This window comes from Podarcis erhardii (assembly GCF_964252035.2).
Source record: "Podarcis erhardii genome assembly, chromosome: 13".
Classification (NCBI taxonomy): Eukaryota; Metazoa; Chordata; class Lepidosauria; order Squamata; family Lacertidae; genus Podarcis; species Podarcis erhardii.
Window position 1 is genome coordinate 52,339,358 of NC_138502.1, and position 22,046 is coordinate 52,361,403.

The 22,046-nt window shown below is 39.1% G+C and overlaps 1 protein-coding gene and 1 long non-coding RNA gene across 9 annotated transcripts in view; one reads left to right on the forward strand and one right to left on the reverse strand.

Moving 5' to 3' along the window:
* The window catches only part of LOC309326427, a 36,509-nt gene extending 28,128 nt beyond the window's left edge, over positions 1–8,381 (reverse strand). For both annotated transcript variants that reach the window (XR_014150296.1, XR_014150297.1), the window contains exons 1-2: positions 7,997–8,381; positions 6,698–6,909 (exon numbers count right to left, since the gene is read on the reverse strand). This is a non-coding gene — a long non-coding RNA (uncharacterized lncRNA). The remainder of the gene's footprint in view (positions 1–6,697; positions 6,910–7,996) is intronic.
* Positions 1–22,046, forward strand: part of PTPN3 (protein tyrosine phosphatase non-receptor type 3) — a 92,398-nt gene that overhangs the window by 37,152 nt on the left and 33,200 nt on the right. For 4 of the 7 annotated variants that reach the window (XM_081835061.1, XM_081835060.1, XM_081835063.1 and 1 more), the window contains exons 2-9: positions 6,239–6,393; positions 9,604–9,711; positions 9,800–9,842; positions 12,940–13,018; positions 14,521–14,565; positions 15,830–15,882; positions 20,022–20,142; positions 21,063–21,150. In XM_081835061.1, coding sequence (XP_081691187.1) covers positions 6,239–6,393; positions 9,604–9,711; positions 9,800–9,842; positions 12,940–13,018; positions 14,521–14,565; positions 15,830–15,882; positions 20,022–20,142; positions 21,063–21,150 — 692 coding nt within the window. Of the gene's footprint in view, positions 1–6,238; positions 6,394–8,460; positions 8,478–9,603; positions 9,712–9,799; positions 9,843–12,939; positions 13,019–14,520; positions 14,566–15,829; positions 15,883–19,398; positions 20,143–21,062; positions 21,151–22,046 lie in introns of those variants that run through there. The other 3 variants (XM_081835064.1, XM_081835066.1, XM_081835065.1) reach the window with 3 other exon arrangements.

Genomic DNA, 22,046 nt, shown 5'->3' on the forward strand with positions numbered 1-22,046 from the left:
ACCATGTTCCAGATAATAAAAATATCATCAATGTGTCACAGGTACAAGAGAGGTTTGAGTGGGTAGAAGTTTAGGAAACGTTCTAAATCTGCCATGAAGATGTTGGCATACTGTGGGGCCATGCGGGTGCGCAATGGTGTGCTGTGCTGTGTTTATTGAGGCCTATCGTTCTTGAGATTTCTGAGAAAGTGTGCCACGGAGATATTTTTCATTTCTCAGGTAATTCATCAGGCACCACTTTTTTGGAATTCAGCAATTTCTGAATGTCACTCAAATCCACTGTTCAAATCCAACACAATGGTACTAGCAATTGCACAACCCAGAAAGGGTGATGAAGGAGAGTCCCCAAACTACCTTGGACTTGGTACTGAGCTGTTGAGGAGGGAGTGCCAGCCTCTTGCTGCCTCCTGGACCATGCAGTCAGGTCAGGTGAGGCAACTATTCAAACTCCCCCTTACCTAGTGCCAAATAACATCACCCATTGGATTATAACCTGGCTGCTCCTTCACCAATGGTCTACCAGTTACAGGAAAAGGACAGTTCCGTTTGGCCCTTAGAGTAGCCCTTAGTGCTAGTCGAGTCACCAGGGTGCATGCACATCTGATATGCCCCAGAATGCCAGCTGCCATTGCATCCTCTTTGCAGCCATAGCAGCAACCCCAATTCAGAAAGAATGAGAGGCAAAGCTCCCAAGAAGTAGCCCAGTGCAGACACTATACTGCAGAAAACTCCAGTGAATTCAAACTGTTCAAGAGGAAACCGCACAGAGTGCTTAATAAAGGACTCTCCTCCAGATACTTCTTGATGATCATTCAGTCAAGGCAATCCCTACAGACCTCAGCAAAGATCTGCAAATGGGATGCTGCCCCCTTGTCAAGCTAATGTGAACAGTAAGCTCTGTGAATAGCATCTAAATACTTTACCAAAGGGGCCCACTCCACAACTGTGTCTGCATCCTCCCAAATAATACATCAAACAATTATCCTAGTTCCTCCTTGCCATGAATCTTGCACGGCTTAGCATTCCTCAGTTTAGTGGTAAGCACCCTGTATGTAAGAGTGAATTCATCTACTTACTCCCTCTGATTTGGTCACTTGAAGCAAATGACAATCTGTAACTAGGAGGACCTTTAACCCTCAGTGTCCCCAGAACCCAGGCCTATCCTTCTACCTGCAAAGGAACCGTGATCTGTCCAGATCTGTCCAGAATGTTGTGCTTCACCCCATACCAGCTCTAAAAACTCCCAAGTAGCATACCTGGTGAAAATACTAGAGAGAAGACAGAGCAAGGCCCTCAGAGTTGCTTTCAGATAACGCACCACTGTTACTTTCTGTCCAGGTAACAGAACCTCCCATACTCCAGGGTGCCGATGTCGCCTTCAATGAACCTTCTACTACCATTGGAGCCCAAGAGAACAAAATAGGCAATGGCATGTGAATTCCTGCTGGCTGCAGATCTGTGTGGGCTGCCCTTATCAGCCCCCAAAGTCTTAGGACTGTTGTGGCCACCTGCACTGCTACTACTGCCACAGCCACTCACTGTGCCTGCTCAAGAACATCCAAAAGTAACCACATCAATCAAAAAGCAAAGCAGAACATCGCTGCCTGACAGATTCAGATTATGTGATGTGCCTCCACTGCTGAGACTGGTTGCTCTTTTTCCAGAGGTGGTATACATAGTTCTCTCCCTCCTCATTAATTAGCACAGCAACCCTGTGAGGTAGGTGAGGATGAGAGGCAGTGTTTGGCTCAATGTTACTCAGCGAGCTTCATGAGTGGGGATTTAGTCTCACACCCTAACCACTACACTCACTGGCTGTCATTTTTATGCACTTGTTTCCCTAATATACATACTTTGTACACATTCATTTGGGTTGGGAGACTTCAAAGGATTTCCGTTTTGAAGGATACCTAGGTTTTGGTTCACATATTGTTTCAGGAAGTGTATTATTACCTAGATTTTTATTTAGATGTGAACCAAACAAAAAAATTTCCCATTGCTATCCTAGGTAGCATTTTCACACTGAAGTACCTATCCTTCTTGAAGAAGGTATCAGTGTTTACCAGTTCAGTGAGATTAAAGAAATCAAAGTTAATAGCGGTAGCTGTAAAATGAATATCGGTAGTTTTGCTCCCTATAATGGAAGGTGCAGAAAATTATATTGTTCCTAATTTACCTTCCCTTCCCCCTCCTCCCATGAGCAAGTAGTTCTACTAAGTGTTCAGTGCAGCAGAGTTGCCTCTTGAAACATAACACTTGGACCATGAGGAATAATCCATGTGCCTTGCCATTGTGTGAGATTAATTTACACAGCTTGTCAACTTGGCACGGAGCCCACATTCTTCAGGAATCATTTCAGCATGCAAAAATTAATTATGGAGAAGTAAATATTTTAGTTGCCAGTAAAACACACACACATTGCAATAAGAAAAACAATAAAATACCGAGAGTTGATTGCTTTTGACTGTCTCTAATCATTCCCATTAGTGTCCAGGTTAAAAGCTTCACATAGACTTTATTTTGAAGCAAATAAAAATGAATGATAGTGAAAACATGCTATAAGGTAATTAATTCACAATGGAACATTTAAGTATGACATGTTCAGTTTTCTGACTATGGATGCTTATATATCCAAGCCACCAAGAGGTGCATAAGTGAGCTTGGCCTGGAGCCCCTGTAACAAAGAAGTGAACTCATTGGTGGATTATAATAGTAGGGCATTTGTTGTGGTCATGAGGTTTTGGACACAGATAAATTAATGTGACTTTTCACGTAGTATGTATCTTTAGCACCTGCTTTTAATAGGTTGATCCTTAAGACTGATTCAAAATGTTCCACTTAAAGCATTTCTTAGTCTCTTTCCATTGGGTGTGAGAGAGACAGAAATGCAGCTTTAAGAACTTTTGGGTGTTTAAATTGGCTATGGAGGAAAGTGGATTCAAAATTGGTTGCAATGAAGGTTGGCTACAGCTTGTGATCTTTGAGGAGAGAGCTTTAACCACAAGCCTAGCTTTGGCTGATATTCTAAGCCAAACCTTGGCTTAGTACAGCACAGTACAGGAATAAAGACTGGGGAGGGACACAGCAGCTGCACTCTCCTCTTTGGGAGCCTTTACATTTATGCAATCCTGGTAAGTCATAGTTTGCCTTACTGTGACACGTGAATCAAGGGAGTAGAATCTGATAGTTACATTCTTTAACTAGTTCTGGGGAGGGGGGGGATGTCCAAAAGACTTTGGAATTGAATGTCTTTTCTTCCTTCTCCATTTATTCTTAAAATTATTTCCTTTAGAACAATATTATTGGGGATAACAGATTTTTGTTCCCAGTTCTTTAGATAACAGTTCAGAAGGAAACAATCTGTCCCTCACTTCCCCATGTTTTAAGTTCTGTACTGTGAACCCTTTTATTTGGTGGTAATGGAACACTGATCTGGACAGACAGGCAGAAGTGTGATCTGCACAAAAACCATGCTATAAATATGAGATTTCATGTGGCAAGATGCCATCTCAAAGTCTAAAGCACTCAGAATTCCAAGATGGAGCTCTATTGTTAAGAGTCAGCATCTCCTTGAAAGCAGAAAGTACTAAAATGGTAAAGATAAATGGTAAAGAGACGCGGGTGGCACTGTGATCTAAATCACTGAGCCTCTTGGGCTTGCTGATCGGAAGGTTGGCAGTTCGAATCTCTGTGACAGGGTGAGCTCCCGTGGCTCTTTCCTAGCTTCTGCCAACCTAGCACTTCAAAAGCATACCAGTGCAAGTTGATAAATAGGTATCACTACAGTGGGAAAATAAATGGCGTTTCTGTGCGCTGTGGTGTCTGTCATGATGTTCCCCTGTGCCAAAGCGGTTTCATGACCCAGAAAGCTGTCTCTGGACCAATGTCTGCTTCCTTGGCCTGAAGCAAGATGAAGTCGCCTTTGACTGGACTTAACCGTCCATGGCTTCTTTACCTTTACCTCTTCTAAAATGGGCGCTAATATTAAGATGTGGCTCATAGCAGAGACTTTTGCAAGAACTGTGGAAACTGTAGAAGTTACAGACAATCAAGAAAATAGTACTGCAGAGAGTGTTTCACAAGTTTGAAAAATCCCTACATTGCATGCGTATAATTCATGAATAAATAAAGCCCTTCTTTACACCAGAGTGTAAAGCACCACTCACACATGAACTATAAACAGCATAGTCAACACAGCATGGTCAACACTGTTTAAAGTTTAACTATAGGTAGAGAGCATTAATCAGGCTGTAGCGGTGCCTGGGAGAAAATATATATACTTAGTTATATCTCTGTTCATCTCAGGCAAGCAGCATAAAATGTGTTGCAGGAACCTGGACCATCTTCTTGTTCTATTAGGCAAACTGCATGTAGCAATGACTGTACTGAGGTGCATCATTGCTTTAATGAAAAATAGTGGAAGTTATACACAAGCTCCACCTTGGCAATAGAGATGTTGCAGTCCTATTATATGAACCTGTCTTATTATTTTATTTATTTATACTATGGCTTTGCTATTCAAGTGACAACACTCTCTCAAGGAAGCAATAGAATTCCTCAAGGCTTCAGTTAAGGAAATGAGTGAATTGGCAGTCATTGTATGAAAGTGCAATGTGATTTAAAAATGTGATTAAGGGTTACAAGCATGGCCTATAGCAAAATGTGGCAGTTCTGTTCAGGTTGCCAGCCACTCCATTTTTTCTCCCTCCCCATTTCCCGTTTTTGTCCTATTTTGTGCCCTCTGAATATGCGCCCTGTTTTTTTCCTTTTTCTATTTTGGGCTCTCCCTTCCATTATTTTATTTTTTTTTAATTTGGGTGGGGCAAATGGACATACATTTGCCTAATTCCAGGTATGTTAGGACTACATACTCTCACTGGGTATAGAATGCTAACTGACGGCTGGAGGGGGAGGACCCCCCCCCCAATATAATGGAGTGGCTGAAACCCCAAATGGAAGCCCCTCCACTTTGACAGGAGTGAAATGCTGCCACATGCACATGAAGTGGAAGAGGAAATGATTCCTGGAGGGGTGATCCAGAGAACAAGATTTGGTTCACATCAACTGGAGAACTGGATGATGCTGGGGGACCACTCTACAGAGTCTTCCACTACACAAGTCCCCATCTTAGCCGTAGTGTTATCAGCAGTCATGCTGCTGGCTCTAATGCACTCAGAAAAATGGCAGCCCTCAAACAAAATTTGCATTACGTAATGACAATATAGAATCTAAAATGATACACCTCACTTGTGTTGATAAACCTGACTTTTTATGCAAATCACCATCTGCAAATGATCAGGACCTACAATATTCTCTATTGATATCTGAAAAAATATTATTATTTCCAGGTCACAATTGCAAGGGCTGGCCATATGTGGAGTGTTAGTGGGAAAGGAGCAGGTTTGGTTCCTTTCCTGGTCATGCAGCGAAAGTGAACCCTTTTGTTTCTACTTATAAGTGGATGATTGTTATTTGCTGTTAAGAAAAAAATTCTATGGCCCCGGGAACACCGTCCCTATAGTTATAATGACTGTTAGCGTGCTAAGTTAGTGAACAATAATTGTTGTATTTATTAAGGGCTCTTGTATTTTGAAAATGCCCCCCATGACTTTACAAATGCTTTACAAAAAATTTACAAAAACAAAACAGTATTTGGGTAACTTAAATTAAGTTATAAAAATGTAATAGCCATCTAAATGATCAAATCAGTACAGTGGTACCTTGGGTTACAGATGCTTCAGGTTACAGATGCTTCAGGTTACAAACTCTGCTAACCCAGAAATAGTGCCTCGGGTTAAGAACTTTGCATCAGGGTGAGAACAGAAATCGTGCGGCGGCAGCGGGAGTCCCCATTAGCTAAAGTGGTACCTCAGGTTAAGAACAGTTTGAGGTTAAGAACGGACCTCCAGAATGAATTAAGTTCTTAACCCGACGTACCACTGTACATAAAAAAATCATCTTACACTGTGTGTGTTCTTGTTTTCCTAAGCAGTTTGGAAACTCCAACAATATTATGACGTTCTTTTTGCGTTTCTTTAACTGCAACACTATTGTCCCACTATTGTACATCTTGATGTGGCATGTGTGGTGAATTTAGAGGAAGAGTTTTATTTACTTACTTACATGCACAGAATTTATATACTGTAAAGCTTCAAAGCAGTTTAAAGGAAAGCTTGTATATAACCAAAAGCATATGTCTGTTACATGTAAAAATATACTTTGGCATCTTTCTTTGCAGGTTGTTCAGCAACAGTTATGAACTCTCGGTTACGAGCACTAGGTGGGAGAATAAATAACATTCGAGCATCAGAACTACCAAAGGAACGGACCCGATCTGAGATCATTTGCAGTGTCCGCTTTTTGGATGGCTCAATGCAAAGCTTCAAAGTTAGTGTAAGTCTTGGGATTTTGAAATGTGTGATAACTGTAAAGCATGGGGCCCCTGTGTTTTGGGGTTTCTGGTCCAATTTGGAAACTTGAGAAACTGTTGCATATCAGATATTTGATCCTTCACTGCACAACATCAACTTCACAAAAGCAAATTGGTTCTGAAAAACTGCTGCTAAAACTCTTTGTTTTCCTTCCTTTTCCAGTTTTGGCATGGTAACATCCTTAATAGATGGTTTCTTGAAGCAGTCAAATGCAACATCTGTTGTGGTGTAACATTCATTGAAATTGGACAAGATACCGTACTCACTTTAAACAAGTCTGCTTAGTCTTCAAAGGTCACTACATCCTTGGGTTTCCCATGGTCTGAATTACTGCCATACCATCCATTACAGAACATGTTAGAATCCAGGTTTCTTTCAAACTTAGCTGTGAAATATTCTCTTCTTGTAGCCAGTGATAGTGGCATAGTCCACATCTCTTGTTTCAAGAGGTTAATGACATCAATAGACTTGCCAGCATCTATGGATGAAAGGTCACAATCAGTTCAGATAGCTGAGGTATGTTGTTGGTATTTTTTAAAATGCTAACTGCACTGCATATATGGAAGAAATATTTTGTAACTTTTTCTTTGGATTTGGTGCATGTAGGTTGACAGTTTATCAGTGACAAATGTCTGCAGTTTTTTATTTATGTGCATTCAGCACATTATGTGTAATTGGCTCTTGGGGAATGTCTGGTGATTGAATCATGCAATGTCTATAGCTTTTACCATTGAGAGCATTGCATTATACTGGACAACCTGGACAGGTCCTTGAAATGAAGCTTCTGTCTTATTTGTGCCAAAACTGGCTTGGAAAATGGTATGTAGGCCAGGAATATCAACTAGTCTGATAGTTCTTTCCCAGTTCTGATATTTCTTTCCCATGGACACTTCTGTGGAAAGGAACTGTTTGAGATACATGGAAGGTCCCCTTCCCACCTGTTATTTCCTCCAAATTAGAAGGTCCACTTCCCAGCCTCTGTTGACATTAACGTGTCTCATGTAGCCTGAAAGCAAATCATGTCTGAAATTCATTGGGACAATTATATTTCCATATGCTAAGAATCTTGGGGTTATTGCTGCTGTTACGGTACTTTTCTGGGGTTGTTGCTGCTGAGACAGTACTTTGAACACACTCAGTATTGAATGTGGACCAAGATACCTGCCAAGTGACAACTTTATAATGCAATGTGCAGATTTGTTTAAAATTGAGAAAATTGTTGGATAGTAAGGAGCTCATCATTCTGTCGTGGCATATTCTGTTCCTTAGAAGTCTCTTCTGGTTCATATGCTAATCAGAGAGAAAGCTCAGAATGTGAAACCAATATATCCTTAGAATCATAGAATTGTAGAGTTGGAAGGGACCCTGAGGATCACTGAGCCCAGCCCCCTGCAATGCAGGAAAATGCAGTTGTCCCATATGGGGATCAAACCTGCAACCTTGGTGTTATCAGCACCACGCCCCAGCCAACTAAGCTATCCGGACTCCTTGATAAGGATGGGTGCTGAAACCCAACTTCCAGGTACTGCTTTTGTACTTAGATATGGAGTTAACCCTGCCCTTACCATCACTTTGAAGTCAATGCATAGTTAAAGCGCTTGTTGTAGCTCCAAGCCTCAGTCATGAAACTCTGACTCTCAGCTCAAGGAAACCTGCAAGCTTTGCTCAAAAAGTCAGTGCATGGTCTTAGCATTAGTACACAGTTCTTAAGTCTATAAGCAGAGCTCTAAAATTAATAGCCAAATCAGTAGCTGAGATGTCCCAACACTTGACATGCTCTTCCTGCTCAACTGTTGAAGAGTGGGACAGAAACTTGACTCAAGTGAGAAGACTGTGCTTGCAAGTGCACTCCTGCTGGAGGACCAGTACTGTTGTGCTGATGCAGTTGGCAGCATATCCTCAGCAACAGGACCTGAGTCACAATGGGACCCATGATAGCACTTACTGTGGAACTGTGGACATCAGATGAGTTATTGAGTGCCAGAATGCTTCAGAAACGGAGGCAGAGCAGTGTGGAAAGTTATTTCTTTTGATATAAAATATTTGGTTGGTACTTGGAGCATTATTTCCTTTCCCTTCTTAAAATTTAAAAAGATGTCTGGATATGCTCTCAGGCTATTTGCATGCTGACCTGTTGATTTTTAATTTTTTTAAAGAAACACATTCTTTAGACATAGTATTCATGTAGGAGATGGTTGCTAACTAATGATTGTATAGGTCTGCTTACAGGAGGTGTGTTTGTATACAGCATTTTTTTCCAAAACAATTCTGTTTATACATAATACAGGTCCATATTCATTTTTGAACTGTGTCTAGCTCTATGCAGGTTTCTTGTTCACATAATCAGGCGTTGGAAGGCTCCTTTGGAGAGGTTTGTGACCTCCCCTCTTCCCCCAAACCCCGTTATTTAGGAGAAATGTTATGGAATATTAGGAGGAATATTATGGCATTTTTAAGGCTGCACATTTAAGCCCACTTTGTCAGTCTGCTGAATGCACCTCATGAAGGCAGCTGTAGCCTACAAATATTTGTTTTGTTTATGCCACAAACATAAACATACGGTAAGTCTGACATCTCCTTGATGTTTTATTCTGATGAATCTCCAATATTGGAGTCCCATTATCTGTATTTACACAAGAAAAGACTCTTGAGAGGACATGGCACCCATCAAGGGAGAGAGGGTGGATGATCCTTACATTAATCTTTTAAAGTTTTAAGAAGTTCTCAAATTCTGGATATTAAAAGGATTTCTCCAATGAAATTAGGGATGTCCTAAGGAAATTTACATAGCTTGTCATAGTAAATATGGCATCCCAGGTGCCCAGAACCTTTCATGTAACAGGATTTTGAAGGCTCAGCTATACAGGCAGTCCTGCAAAAAATATTATCTTATGAATGGAGTGTTCATAAGCACGCTGCTGGAGAGGTAAAAAAAAAATTGTTTGAGAATTAGTTAATCTGGTGTAAGAAAGTGGGCAGGCTCTGGCCTGCGGCTGAGTTATAAACTGTTTATGAAGAGAGCTTGACATTCAGTTTAATAATGATAGCAGTTCTTCCATTTATTCCTAGTAGTAATTTCACTTTTATATGTAAATGTTAGTGAAACTACATTTTTAAAGCACTCTGTGTGGCAAAGATTAGCTTTCTAAATACTTTTACTTTTATTTTGCAGAAACAAGATACTGGCCAGGTGTTGTTGGATTTGGCCTTTAATCACTTGGGTGTGACAGAGAAGGAATATTTTGGTTTGCAGCACTGTGAAGACTCAGCAGATTCAGCAGTAAGGAAACATATTCATATTCAAGATTTTATTTAAAAATATGCAGTCAGAAAGCTTCCTAACTTTGTTTTTTAAAAAATATTTGCAGAGATGGCTTGAATCTGGTAAACTTGTTCGGAAACAGCTAAAAGGTAATGCTTTAAAATTTCTTGCTTTAAAATCTCATATGACTCGGGATTCTAGTATAATGAGTGAGGGAGAAAAAAATTCTCTCTGTCCACTTTTTCCATTTGCTGCATAATTCATGCCCCACTTTGCCTTTTCTCCAAAATAAAGCCCCTTTCCTCCATAGGGTAGTTGCTTCAGACCCATAATAAGTCTGGTCTATTATTCCTGAACTTCAGTTCTATATTGTCCTTGCTGAGGTGTGGTGGCCAGAACTGAACACATTATTCAAAGTGTTAATAGAAATATGGAATTGTAGAGTTGGAAGGAACCTAGTTCAACACCTTGCAATGTTACAGCATCCATGACAGGTGGCCACCCAACCTTTGCTTAAAAACCTCCAATGAAGGGAGTCCCATAACCTCACAAGGGAGTCCGTTCCACTGTCTAACAGCTCTTACTGTCCAAAAGATATCCCTGATGTTTAGTCAGAATCTCTTTCCTTGTAACTTGGATCCATTGGTTTGTGTCCCAACTTCTGGAGTAGGAAAAAACAAGCCTGTTTGTTCCATGTGACAGCTCTAAAGATATTAGAAGATGACTATCATTTCTTCTCTCAGTCTCCTCTTTTCCAGGCTAAACACACCCAACTCCCTCAAACATTTGTCTTGAGGCTTGGCCTCCAGACCCTTGATCATTTTGGTTAACCTCTTTTGCACATGCTCCAGCTTGTCACTATCCTTCTTAAATTGTGGTGCCCAGAACTGTATACCATGTGTGGTCTGTCTAAGGAAGAATACAGTGATACTATTGCTGCAGGAGGCAGTGGAAGACAGGAGTGCCTGGCGTGCTCTGGTCCAGGGGGTCACGAAGAGTCGGACACGACTATACGACTAAACAACAACAACATTGCTTCCCTTGATCTGGATACTATACTTCGGTTGCTGCAGCTTTTTTTGTTGTTGCTTCAGACTGTTGACTCATGGGTCATTCCATGCCAAAGCACCTGATTTAAATGTTCGACCGTGCTCTCACGTCTCAGATTTTCTTCAAAAAAATGTTATGTGTAGATACCTATGTGATAACCTCAAATTAATTTTTTTAGATTTGTTGGTCCAAAATTGGGTGCATAATTTTTTTAAAAAATTCTGTTTTCACCCGATTTAGGCCAATGCAATTTCTGCGTCAGTTTAGAAAAAACCTCCTGTTTTGCTTATTTTTCAACTGAATGGGCTTATTTTTGTATCAAAATAAAGCTAATGTGGTCTCTTTCAAAATAAGTTATAAAAATTGTATTAAGTGCCACAGAAAAGGAGCACTGACCATTCAAAGTGAATTTTTGTCATTTTATTCCCTGTAGGTTTGATAAGCCATAGTGTGCAAACCACAACTAACAGGTGTATCATAATTTTGTTGTACAATGGACTAACCATGTACTTGTTATGTTTTAAAAATAAGGAGCGTGTTTTTGTGGTTATAAAATAAATTGATTTTGAAGTAATTTTTTTTACAAAAAAATAATAATTGTACAGATGTCAATTGTTACAATGTCATCTGATATATTTTTAAAAAATAAGTTTTATTGGTTATTTAATAAAAACAAAATACCGTATTTTTCGCTCTATGAGACACACCAGACAAGGCGCACCTAGTTTTTGGAGGAGGAAAACAAGAAAAAAAATATTCTGAATCTCAGAAGCCAGAACAGCAAGAGGGATCACTGCGCAGTGAAAGCAGCAATCCCTCTTGCTGTTCTGGCTTCTGGGATAGCTGCGCAGCCTGCATTCACTTCATAAGATGCACACACATTTCCCCTTACTTTTTAGGAGGGAAAAAGTGAGTCTTATAGAGCCAAAAATACGGTACATCTCAGAGCCCTTGCTCTAAAATTAATTGGATTTTACAATTTACTATTCAATCAAATAACACAATGTAACATTCGTCATATAAACAAAAATTAAAAAACCTCTCCATGACTTCCCTTTCCGGTTCTTTAAATATTTATTACTTCTGCTTAATTTTTGTTTTATTTTTATGATCTTATACCTCAATATACTTAAATTCTCATCATTTTTATACCAAATTTTCTTTTGTAATTACATCTTGCACTTAATTACATTCCATATTATTATTTCTTGACCTTTAAACTTCAAAATCAATTTATACTCTATTCTAGAAAGAACAATTATTTGAGTTAATCCAGAAAATGTACTATTTGTGTAGTTAGAGTATGCAGATTGAAGCTGTTGGCACTTATGACTATCTTAGATCCCATTGATTTCAGTGAGTCTGCTCTTAAGTATGACTAAATCTGGAGCTAATCCTTCAGGGGGCTTTAAAAATCAAATTACATTAACATTTTTATTGAAGTGTTCCTGTGAATTGAAGTTTTACATAAATGACATATTGACTTTTTACAGATACGTAGCCGTGTTGGTCTGCCATAGTCAAAACAAAACAAATTCCTTCCAGTAGCACCTTAAAGACCAACTAAGTCAGTTCTTGGTATGAGCTTTCGTGTGCATGCACACTTCTTCAGATACACTGAAACAGAAGTCACCGGACCCTTCTATATAGTGAGAAGGTGGGGAGGGGTATTACTCAGAAGGGTGGTGGGATTGGGTGATTGGCAAATAGCTGTGATGAGCCTGTTGACGACTCTTAACGACTGCAATAGGTCTTACAAGACATTGGATTCTCATCTCATTATACATGACAAAGCCATTTTTCACCTTCTCACCCCTTGCTTTTTCCTGTAAGACCTATTGCAGTTGTTAAGAGTCGTCAACAGGCTCATCACAGCTATCTGCCAATCACCCATTCCCACCACCCTTCTGAGTAATACCCCTCCCCACCTTCTCACTATATAGAAGGGTCCGGTGACTTCTGTTTCAGTGTATCTGAAGAAGTGTGCATGCACACGAAAGCTCATACCAAGAACTGACTTAGTTGGTCTTTAAGGTGCTACTGGAAGGAATTTGTTTTGTTTTGATATTGACTTTTTGTTTAAGTTTGTTTTAGAAGGTAATTTCAGTTGTCATTGTATATGATATTTTTATTAATCTAAATAAATATAGATGAAGAAATCATTTACACTGATTTTAATTTTGTAAAATATTCTAGGTGGTTTCCCTTGTAGCCTGCATTTTCGAGTAAGGTTTTTTATACCTGATCCGAACACACTGCAGCAGGAGCAAACCAGGTAAACTTTGTTTCTTTACTAAAGTTCTGTGGTTATGTTTTAAGAACTGCTGACATCTCACACATCCTAGTATTTGCAGTAAAACACCAGGTTTACAGTCTTTTATCTATGGTTGGCACATAAACACCTATATGATATAATTGTAAATTTAAAGTTGGTTGTTAAAGAACCTCAGAATATGCACAGGTAGATAAATACTACAATAGCAAAATGCTGTGTGTATTGGTCATTCGGTGTCAATTTAGATAAGATCTGTTTATATTCAGCATGCCTTTTCTTAGTTTTAAATGTTGCAGGAGTTAGGTTTGTTTAGGTAATAATTAATCCTTCTCACAAATGTAGGAAAATGCTGCTTCTGCTCCAGTCACAAAATGGTTTTAGCAGAACCTGTAAGATTAAATGGTTCAGGGATGCTGGAATAATACGCCCCCTTAGCAATACAGTGGTGCCCCGCAAGACGAAAGCCTCGCAAGACAGAAAACCCGCTAGACGAAAGGGTTTTCCGTTTTGGAGGCGCTTCGCAAAACGAATTTCCCTATGGGCTTCCTTCGCAAGACGAAATGTCTTGCGAGTTCCTGCGGGGTTTTCCCCCTTTCCCCCCCTTTCCCTAAGCCGCTAAGCCGCTTATCAGCTGATCTGCTGATAAGCCGCTTATCAGCTGATCCGCTAAAAGCCGCTAAACCGCTAATAGCACTAATCCACTAAGCTGTCAATGGGCTTGCTTCGCAAGACGAAAAAACCGCTATATGAAGAGCCTCACGGAACGGATTAATTTCGTCTTGTGAGGCACCACTGTATCCATCTAAATGAAATGGCACCATGAAGTGCAGAGTGCTCCAAAAATGTATAATAATATATTGTTTATTGTTATCAATAGGGGATGTAAATTGTGAGCATTCTAGCATGATAGAATGTGCTCTTTGTTGTTGTTGTTTAGTCGTTTAGTTGTGTCCGACTCTTCGTGACCCCATGGACCAGAGCACGCCAGGCACTCCTGTCTTCAGGAGAATGTGCTCTAGTGGAGCATTAATAATATTTGTTGGAGGTAAATAGATCCACACAGAATTATGGATTTGTGAAGTATAAGCTTAGTTATTTTTAGTGTTTTAAGATCAGGGAACTTTTTTTAGTTTCAGGGCCACATTTCGTCATGGGCAACCTTCCCAGGGCCATATGCCAAGGATGGGAAGTGCCAGAGGTAAAAGTGGGTGGACAACAGATTTGACTCCTGTTTTTTCTACTGTAGACTACATTCTAGACACCAAAAGCAAGATATATATATACATTTATCTTTCCACCCGCAATCCATGCCACCAGGAGGCATTGTCATAGTTCACGGACACGTTCAGATGTTGAACTTCTAATTTATGTGTATAATCATCTTAATTGTCTCTATATTTATAGGGTCTCAAAGTAAATTAGGAAATATATGTTTAGATTACCCAGATTCACAAGAGGCTTGATTAGTCAGATGTAACAAGTATTTTCAATTTGTTTTTTAGACATTTATTCTTTCTGCAATTGAAGGCTGACATTTTGGAAGGAAGGTAAGAAATCTTTATTAAGTAGTTTGACTGGTTAGCTGTTGAAACACTCCAGGTTAAAAGAAAAAAAAAACACTTCTCCATAGTGTTAAGAGGAAGAATGTGAAAAAAAATTGTGCCTTTAAGCTTCTGTAGGAATTGAGTTTCATATTGAGTTAGATTTGCGTCCAGCACACTTCCCTGTGCCTCTGAGCCTTTGGACTTTTCCCTGGCTCCAAGCAGAGTTTTGCAGCAGTGGTGTGTGCCTTGTGTAGGTGCAATAAATAACAGTCCACACCCCAGCTTCTTCCTAATCTAAAGAAGCTTTAATTTATGTACAGCATAGCAAAAATAAATCATCCGGGAGATCAAGCAGACATCCTCCCAGTTTGTCAGTGGAAAACGAAAGTAACTCACTGACAAGGTGTGTCTAGAATGTAGTCACACAAAAAACATTCCCCATATGTGAATAAGCCACACCTCAGTAGGTAGGGAGGACACACAGAACTGTTTAACCCTGTAAGTTCTGATTCTCCTCACAATACAAGGCTTATAACTGAGTTGCTAAAGGGGGCACTATATAAAGTTCATTAACCCACTGCAAATTTTCTCCTAAGTAAGCATTCTTCAAAGGGCACTGTTACTCATGTAAAATAACCTTGCGTGATAGGCACAGCGTGTGGGAGAGTTGTCTTTTGTGGACCTATGAAGCTACAACATAAGTTAACTTTTATTCAATATTTCTAGTATGTTGACAGTAAAACAATCAATAGCAGATCTGTTTCACTGGTACATCTGACTGTTCATAATTTTCATTTTCAATATGTTGGATAGCTTTACCCAGTTTTTAAGAAGTGTAAATTTGTTCTCGATTTCCAAAACAAATGTGAAACATAATTACCTATTTTTAAGGTTGTTGTTGTGAAATGTGTCACTACAATGTGCTGGTGTTCCAGGTAGGTATGCTGTAAAGATTGTGGATGCATCCACACAGTATTGTCTCTCTCAGCTGCCTGAAAGGTGCTTTAGGCATGAAATATGGGAGAAAAACAAAACGAATAAAATTGCTTTTGAATATGAAAACACCTTGATCTGATGAAGGGGTAATAGTTTTAAATTTAGAAGCCATAGTTTTAATAACAAATGACAATAATTGCCATAGATATTTTGTGATGTTTGGTGGATGTATAAGTGCATTCTAAATATATTGGCATATAATGTTTGAGCTGTGACATTTACCTACAGTTCAGACAGAATGTTATCAACATATTTCAATTTTTCCTTTCAGGTTGTTATGCCCTGTTAATTCAGTTGTGGTACTTGCATCATATGCAGTTCAGTGTAAGTTGTGATGTATATTAGTAAAATATTTGGTCCTATTTCACTATTTCGGAAAAATACAGCTTCCTTGGAGATGTTACTGCTGATCTGAAAGTTATAGTTCTTCAATAATTAAAATTAAAATTATTTATTCAAGACAGTGGGATGCATCCAGTGATGGCATCTTTGCATTAGTGGAAAATGATCAGTTTATGCAATGTGGGACACCAATTTTTGTCTTTCCTTCTACTACAGCCTTCTGCCATGTCCATGCAGCTTTGTAGGGTCCTTTAACTCTCAGGAGCAGATTTTTGAAGGATATTGGAATTTGCACTGGGAGTGGGGGATCAGTAATACTCAAGTGCCCTGTTTTGTGGACATAGGCTTTCTTTCTGTAAGTCAAAGTTGTAGTTGGATATACAGTGGTACCTCGCAAGACGAATGCCTCGTAAGACGAAAAACTCGCAAGACGAAAGAGTTTTTCGTTTTTTGAGTTGCTTCGCAAGACGGATTTCCCTATGGGCTTGCTTCGCAAGACGAAAATGTCTTGCAAGTTTGTTTCCTTTGTCTTGCAAGTTTGTTTCCTTTTTCTTGAAACCGTGCATTCAGGGGGTGCAGTTGCGACTTGACTTCGAGGAGCAACTCATAGCACGCGGTGTGGTAGCCTGTTTTGAGGTTTTTGAAGACTTTGGTGATTTTTGAAGCTTTTCCAAAATCCGAGCTTCGCAAGACGAAAAAAATGGCAAGACGAAAAAACTCACAGAACGAATTAATTTCGTCTTGCGAGGTACCACTGTAATCCAGTGGTTTCCTATACATAAATAGGGGAAATTGTGTTACCACCTATTACTACTGTTGTGAATGGTCATTCTGCTTATCTTGTATATCTTTAAACTTACATAGAATTGTCAGAAACTGCACATCTTACATTTCATTCCTATTTGGTTCATTGTTTGCAGTTTTTAGATTTTCACATTCACATGAAGTGGGTCTCTGGTCCATGAGTTTTCACAACAATAATTCTTTGCATCTCTGAGGTGTCATAAGACTGCTCTTTGAGCAGTATTTAGCCTAATATAACACATTTGAAGGATTTTAAACATGTGTCTTGTGAAGAAAGATATCATGAAAGCTTTAATGGACATGGGCTATAGTTGATTTCAGGTCCTGTTGTGTTCAGGAAATGCCTGGTGCCTATCATCTCTGGTTATATGTTGGTAATATAACTTTAAAATTATGGAAACAAAGTTCTGTCTGATTTGCAGTGCAACCTCTCTTGTATCATTTCTTCACCAACATCTTGCTATAAGATAGATAAAATATACAGCCTGCATGAGGTCCCTTGTAGTTCACCCAAGGAAGTTCCTTGGTTCATTGTTTCTAACACTTGCTTCACTTATTGTGCAGGGTGACAGAAAAAGGTGTTATTAATTAGATATCCAAAAAAATGCCGCCACCACAATTTTTGGGCTGTGAAGGAAGAATAGGGAGCACACTTTCCTGCAACTGTTGTTATATACAGTGTCAGTATTGGGAAAGGTGAGCACGCTCAGTCCAAAAAGGCTTGTCTGTCCCATCTCAGAGGCCTGGTGGGTTTAATTAGGTCTCACCACCTGCATAGTCAATGTCATTCAAATTTGCTTATCAGTAATAAAAGTTTGATGGTTTTAGCATAGAGGCTGAGAGAGAGAGCTTTTTCTTAAAGTCACCTAGAGTGCAGTCCTCTGCACAAGATACAGAGAATTGTAGGGCTGGAAGGGACCCAGCATTGCAGGAATATGAAACTGCCCCATATGGGGATCGAACCTGCAACCTTTGTGTTGCAGCACCACACTCTAACCAGCTGAGCTAACCAGCTGGTGCCAATGTTGGCTCCAAAATTAAAAAATGGTTTGTGAGAGATTTTCCATTTACCTTGCTTGGAAAGTGTTAATGTTAAGCAAACTTTATTCAAGTTAATGTTTAACTATTCAATGTTGTGTCTAAACTTGTTAGCATGATCCATTTGACCTGCTATCAAATATCGGCAGTCTCTGCACTAACAGCATATACAAGGAACATTATTAGCCAAGTAAATGTTTATACTGTACAGCCTTGGTTCTGTTTTTAAAGTTACAGTAGTTGCCATTGATCCAGAAAGCTAGCTATGTAGAGACTTTATCAAGAGTTAACAGTTCCTATTTCAGAGAGGTTATGAATGCCTATTCACATAATGTTGTGGATCTTTAGTTGTTTGGAACAGTTGGAGTTGCTGCTCAGGACAATTTTGTGTTGTCTGGATTGACAAATCAGAGTAGTTGCCACCTCTGTCAGTGTTGTGCTGCCTCTAAGAACTTCTGCAGGGTGGAGATGGGAGTGCAGAAAGATGGAATATGACTGACCGGATGGAAAAGAGAATATAGTTCAGTTTAGTTTCAGTTGCAACTGAGGTTATTCCAGTTTGGTTCCAGTTGAGGCCTCTAAAGGTTCTCTAACCAATTCAGAGCATAGTTCAGTTCATATGAGAATATTTAAATATAAGAGTACATTAAGACATTATTATTTAAATACTTAAATATTATTTAATATTTAAATATAAGGCCACATTTGAAATACAGTACAGTAAGCCCTCAACTTACACACATTTAACTTGTGTGTATTTAACTTTATGCGCTTGAGAAAAGTTTTAAAAAAATTAAAAAGGGGGCAGCTAAATCCAGGAAAAAAGACTTTGGAGCCAATGTGTTATAATTAAACAGTGGTACCTTGGGTTAAGTACTTAATTCGTTCCGGAGGTCCGTACTTAACTTGAAACTGTTCTTAACTTGAAGCACCACTTTAGCTAATGGGGCCTCTCGCTGCTGCCGTGCCGCCAGAGCACGATTTCTGTTCTCATCCTGAAGCAAAGTTCTTAACCTGAAGCACTATTTCTGGGTTAGCGGAGTCTGTAACCTGAAGCGTATGTAACCCGAGGTACCACTGTATGTGATTACGGCTTCTTTCTCAAAGGGCATGGGGAATACAGAATGTCCTCTTCTCAGTTTCACATGTTTTGGCTCCATAATTTCCCCCCAGCTTGCTCCAGTTGTCTTAAAACATGATACTCCTGTATTTGACAATCAAAGCAGAATAATTCTCAACTGGTTTTAAAGCCAGAAGGAACCTCCAATCCTAAATATGAGTGGGATCTCAACTGGTTTGATCATTTCATGGTGGGAACTTTACAGATCTGTGACATAGAGGATTACAGTGGTGCCCCGCAAGACGAATGTCTCGCAAGACGGAAAACTCGCTAGACGAAAGAGTTTTCCGTTTTGGAGGTGCTTCGCAAAACGAATTTCCTATGGGCTTGCTTCGCAAGACGAAAATGTCTTGCGAGTTCCTGCGGGTTTTTTTTCCTCCCCCCCTTTTCTAAGCCGCTAAAAGCCGCTAAGCCGCTAATAGCGCTAATCCGCTAAGCCGTCAATGGGCTTGCTTCGCAAGACGAAAAAACTGCTAGACAAAGAGAATCGCGGAACGGATTCTTTTCGTCTTGCGAGGCACCACTGTACTATAAACAACTAGATATACTGTGGAATACTAGGACCAGCAGCAGATTGAACTAGGTTTTTAATTCCTAATGATAGGGCTCTTTTGAGTTCAATTTTAAATGCAACTTTTAAATTCAGTTAATTTAAATTCAGTTTAACATAATTAGTATGCTGCTTTATAATTTTTAAGCATTTTTATATAAAATATACATTGAAAAGGCTGATTTTATGAAATAGTGAAAATTAACATTTTATTAGACTAGGTAAAATAATAGAGGGCCTGAACTGTTAAATCTATTGCTCTTACTTAGAAATGGGTGTCTGCCAATCCATAAAATCACTGCTCTTTGTTTACATTTAGGACTGTTCATTACCTTTGCTTTTAGGTATACTTCCTGTCTCTGACCCTTATTCATCTTGAACCAAGTATTGCGTTGGCATCCTATTCCTAGCTGTATTTTCTCACATATCTCAATGGAAGAAAGTGGAGCAATATTAGGAACTTCTGTAGGAGTTACATGACATTATTCATTGTGCCATTTGTGTAGAGTAAGATTTTGTTAAGCACCTTTGCATTTGCATTAAGAAAACAATTATCATGTGTGTTCTTTTATTTCTCATCCCGCCACCCACCCACCTACCCCCAAAAAGCTCAGATTGGAGACTACAATGCTTCCACCCATCTTCCAGGATACCTTTCAGAGTATTGCTTTATTCCAGAGCAAAATCAAGATTTCACAACCAAAGTTGAATCGCTGCATGAACAGCACAGGTATTGTTTTCTGAAATAGTAATATATACAGTGGTACCTTGGGTTATGTACGCTTCAGGTTACAGACTCCACTAACCCAGAAATATTGCCTCGGGGTAAGAACTTTGCTTCAGGATGAGAACAGAAATCGTGCAGCGGCGGCGGCAGCAGCAGCAGGAGGCCCCATTAGCTAAAGTGGTGCTTCAGATTAAGAACAGTTTCAGGTTAAGCAGACCTCTAGAACGAATTAAGTTCTTAACCCGAGGTACCACTGTATTGTGATATATACATAAACGGATAATTTGCATTATCTAAGTATAGAATTTAAATGTGATTCAAATTATTAATTCACAGCATATTGTATATTCAGACTTCATACTGTAGGCTCCCAGTAATTGGCAAAGATATGTTAGTTCTTGGATTATAAGAAACATTAATAAAAATGTGGGGATTTTTATATTTTTTAGGAATTTGGCAGCCCCAAACCTGTATGCATGAGATACCCAGATGTGCTGGGTGAACTGATGACTATTAAGTGACATTGGTTCTACTTATACACTGGAGAGAATAGGTACCAAAAATTCTGAAAATTTTGAGTTTTCCTAAAAGTTTTGGCTGCTAATTTACTGCTCTATTTCTGCTTCAAAATAGGAGTGCATCTCATTGTATGACAATACTAACACACAGTTTCATTATATGGGAAACAAATCCTTAGATTTTTGGAGGGACACAGATCTGCCCCCAGTAATAGAAACTTAAACTGTAGGTGAATCCATCATGAGATTACCCCGTGATTGAAATGTGGAAAAAGAGTTCAGATTTTTCTTTGAATGTGTGCCTTGAATTTATTTTCATAATGGTACTTAAAGTTTCTGTTATAGATAAATTACTTTCCAATTAGGATTTTATTGCCTTTAATACCTTCTTGGTTTTTTCCCCAGGGGCCTCAGTCAGTCAGAAGCAGAGTCCTGCTACATTAATATAGCAAGAACACTTGAATTCTATGGAGTAGAATTACACAGTGGTAGAGTATGTTTACAGTTCTTTTTTATATTTAGAGCAACTTGTACTTAAACTTTTTTTAAAAAAAATATCATACATACCTTAATATTAAAATAGCTAAGTAAGAGGAAAACGCTCTTTTTTGCACCTAAAGCAGCTAAGCATAAAAAACTTCTATTTCTTATACACCTATGGGGACATTAAGTAATTTGCATCTTTATAACATAGTTTCTTAAGCAGGACTTGTTGTCCTTTACTTTTAACCATGTTATAATATGGATTTGAGAAAAACTTGCAATATTGCCAATTCTCAACTGAGATTTTAACATATTCTTCTGCCTTTTTTATTTATAATTGACATTGCAAGAAGCATTCTCGGTGGCATAAGTCAGTTGCTTCTATAGAAAGCTTCAGTTAAGCTATAGTTTTAGACTGAAATGTTTACTTGCATAGTATGGGCTGCCTTGGAACTGGGTGCTCAGCAGGATTTTTGTGATGTTTCTGGGGAAACACCCCCCCCCCCCCAGTCCTCACCATATTGCCAACTGTTTTTGAAAGTCCTTTCAGTTTTAAATGGGGGGTTGCTATGTGGTGAAGAATTGCTGTTTGAGGAAACACAACCTTAACTTTCCTTCCATATGCAGACATAGTCATCCATTTCTTTGGATTTCAACTCCACTAAATGGCATCATAACCAGCACCCACTGACAACTAAGCTGCAATGCATACTCACAGTAATGATGGCATGCAAAAACTCTGGCCTATCTGGTATTTGCGCGTTTTAATTAAGCGTGTCAGGGTTGTTTCTCCCAAATACAGAAATTGTTCAGCGCCTTTTTATGTGAGACATCCAGTTCTTTATCCCCCATCACACACAGAGAAATTCAAAGTCACACTTCCACGTATCCATTTGTAGAATAGGA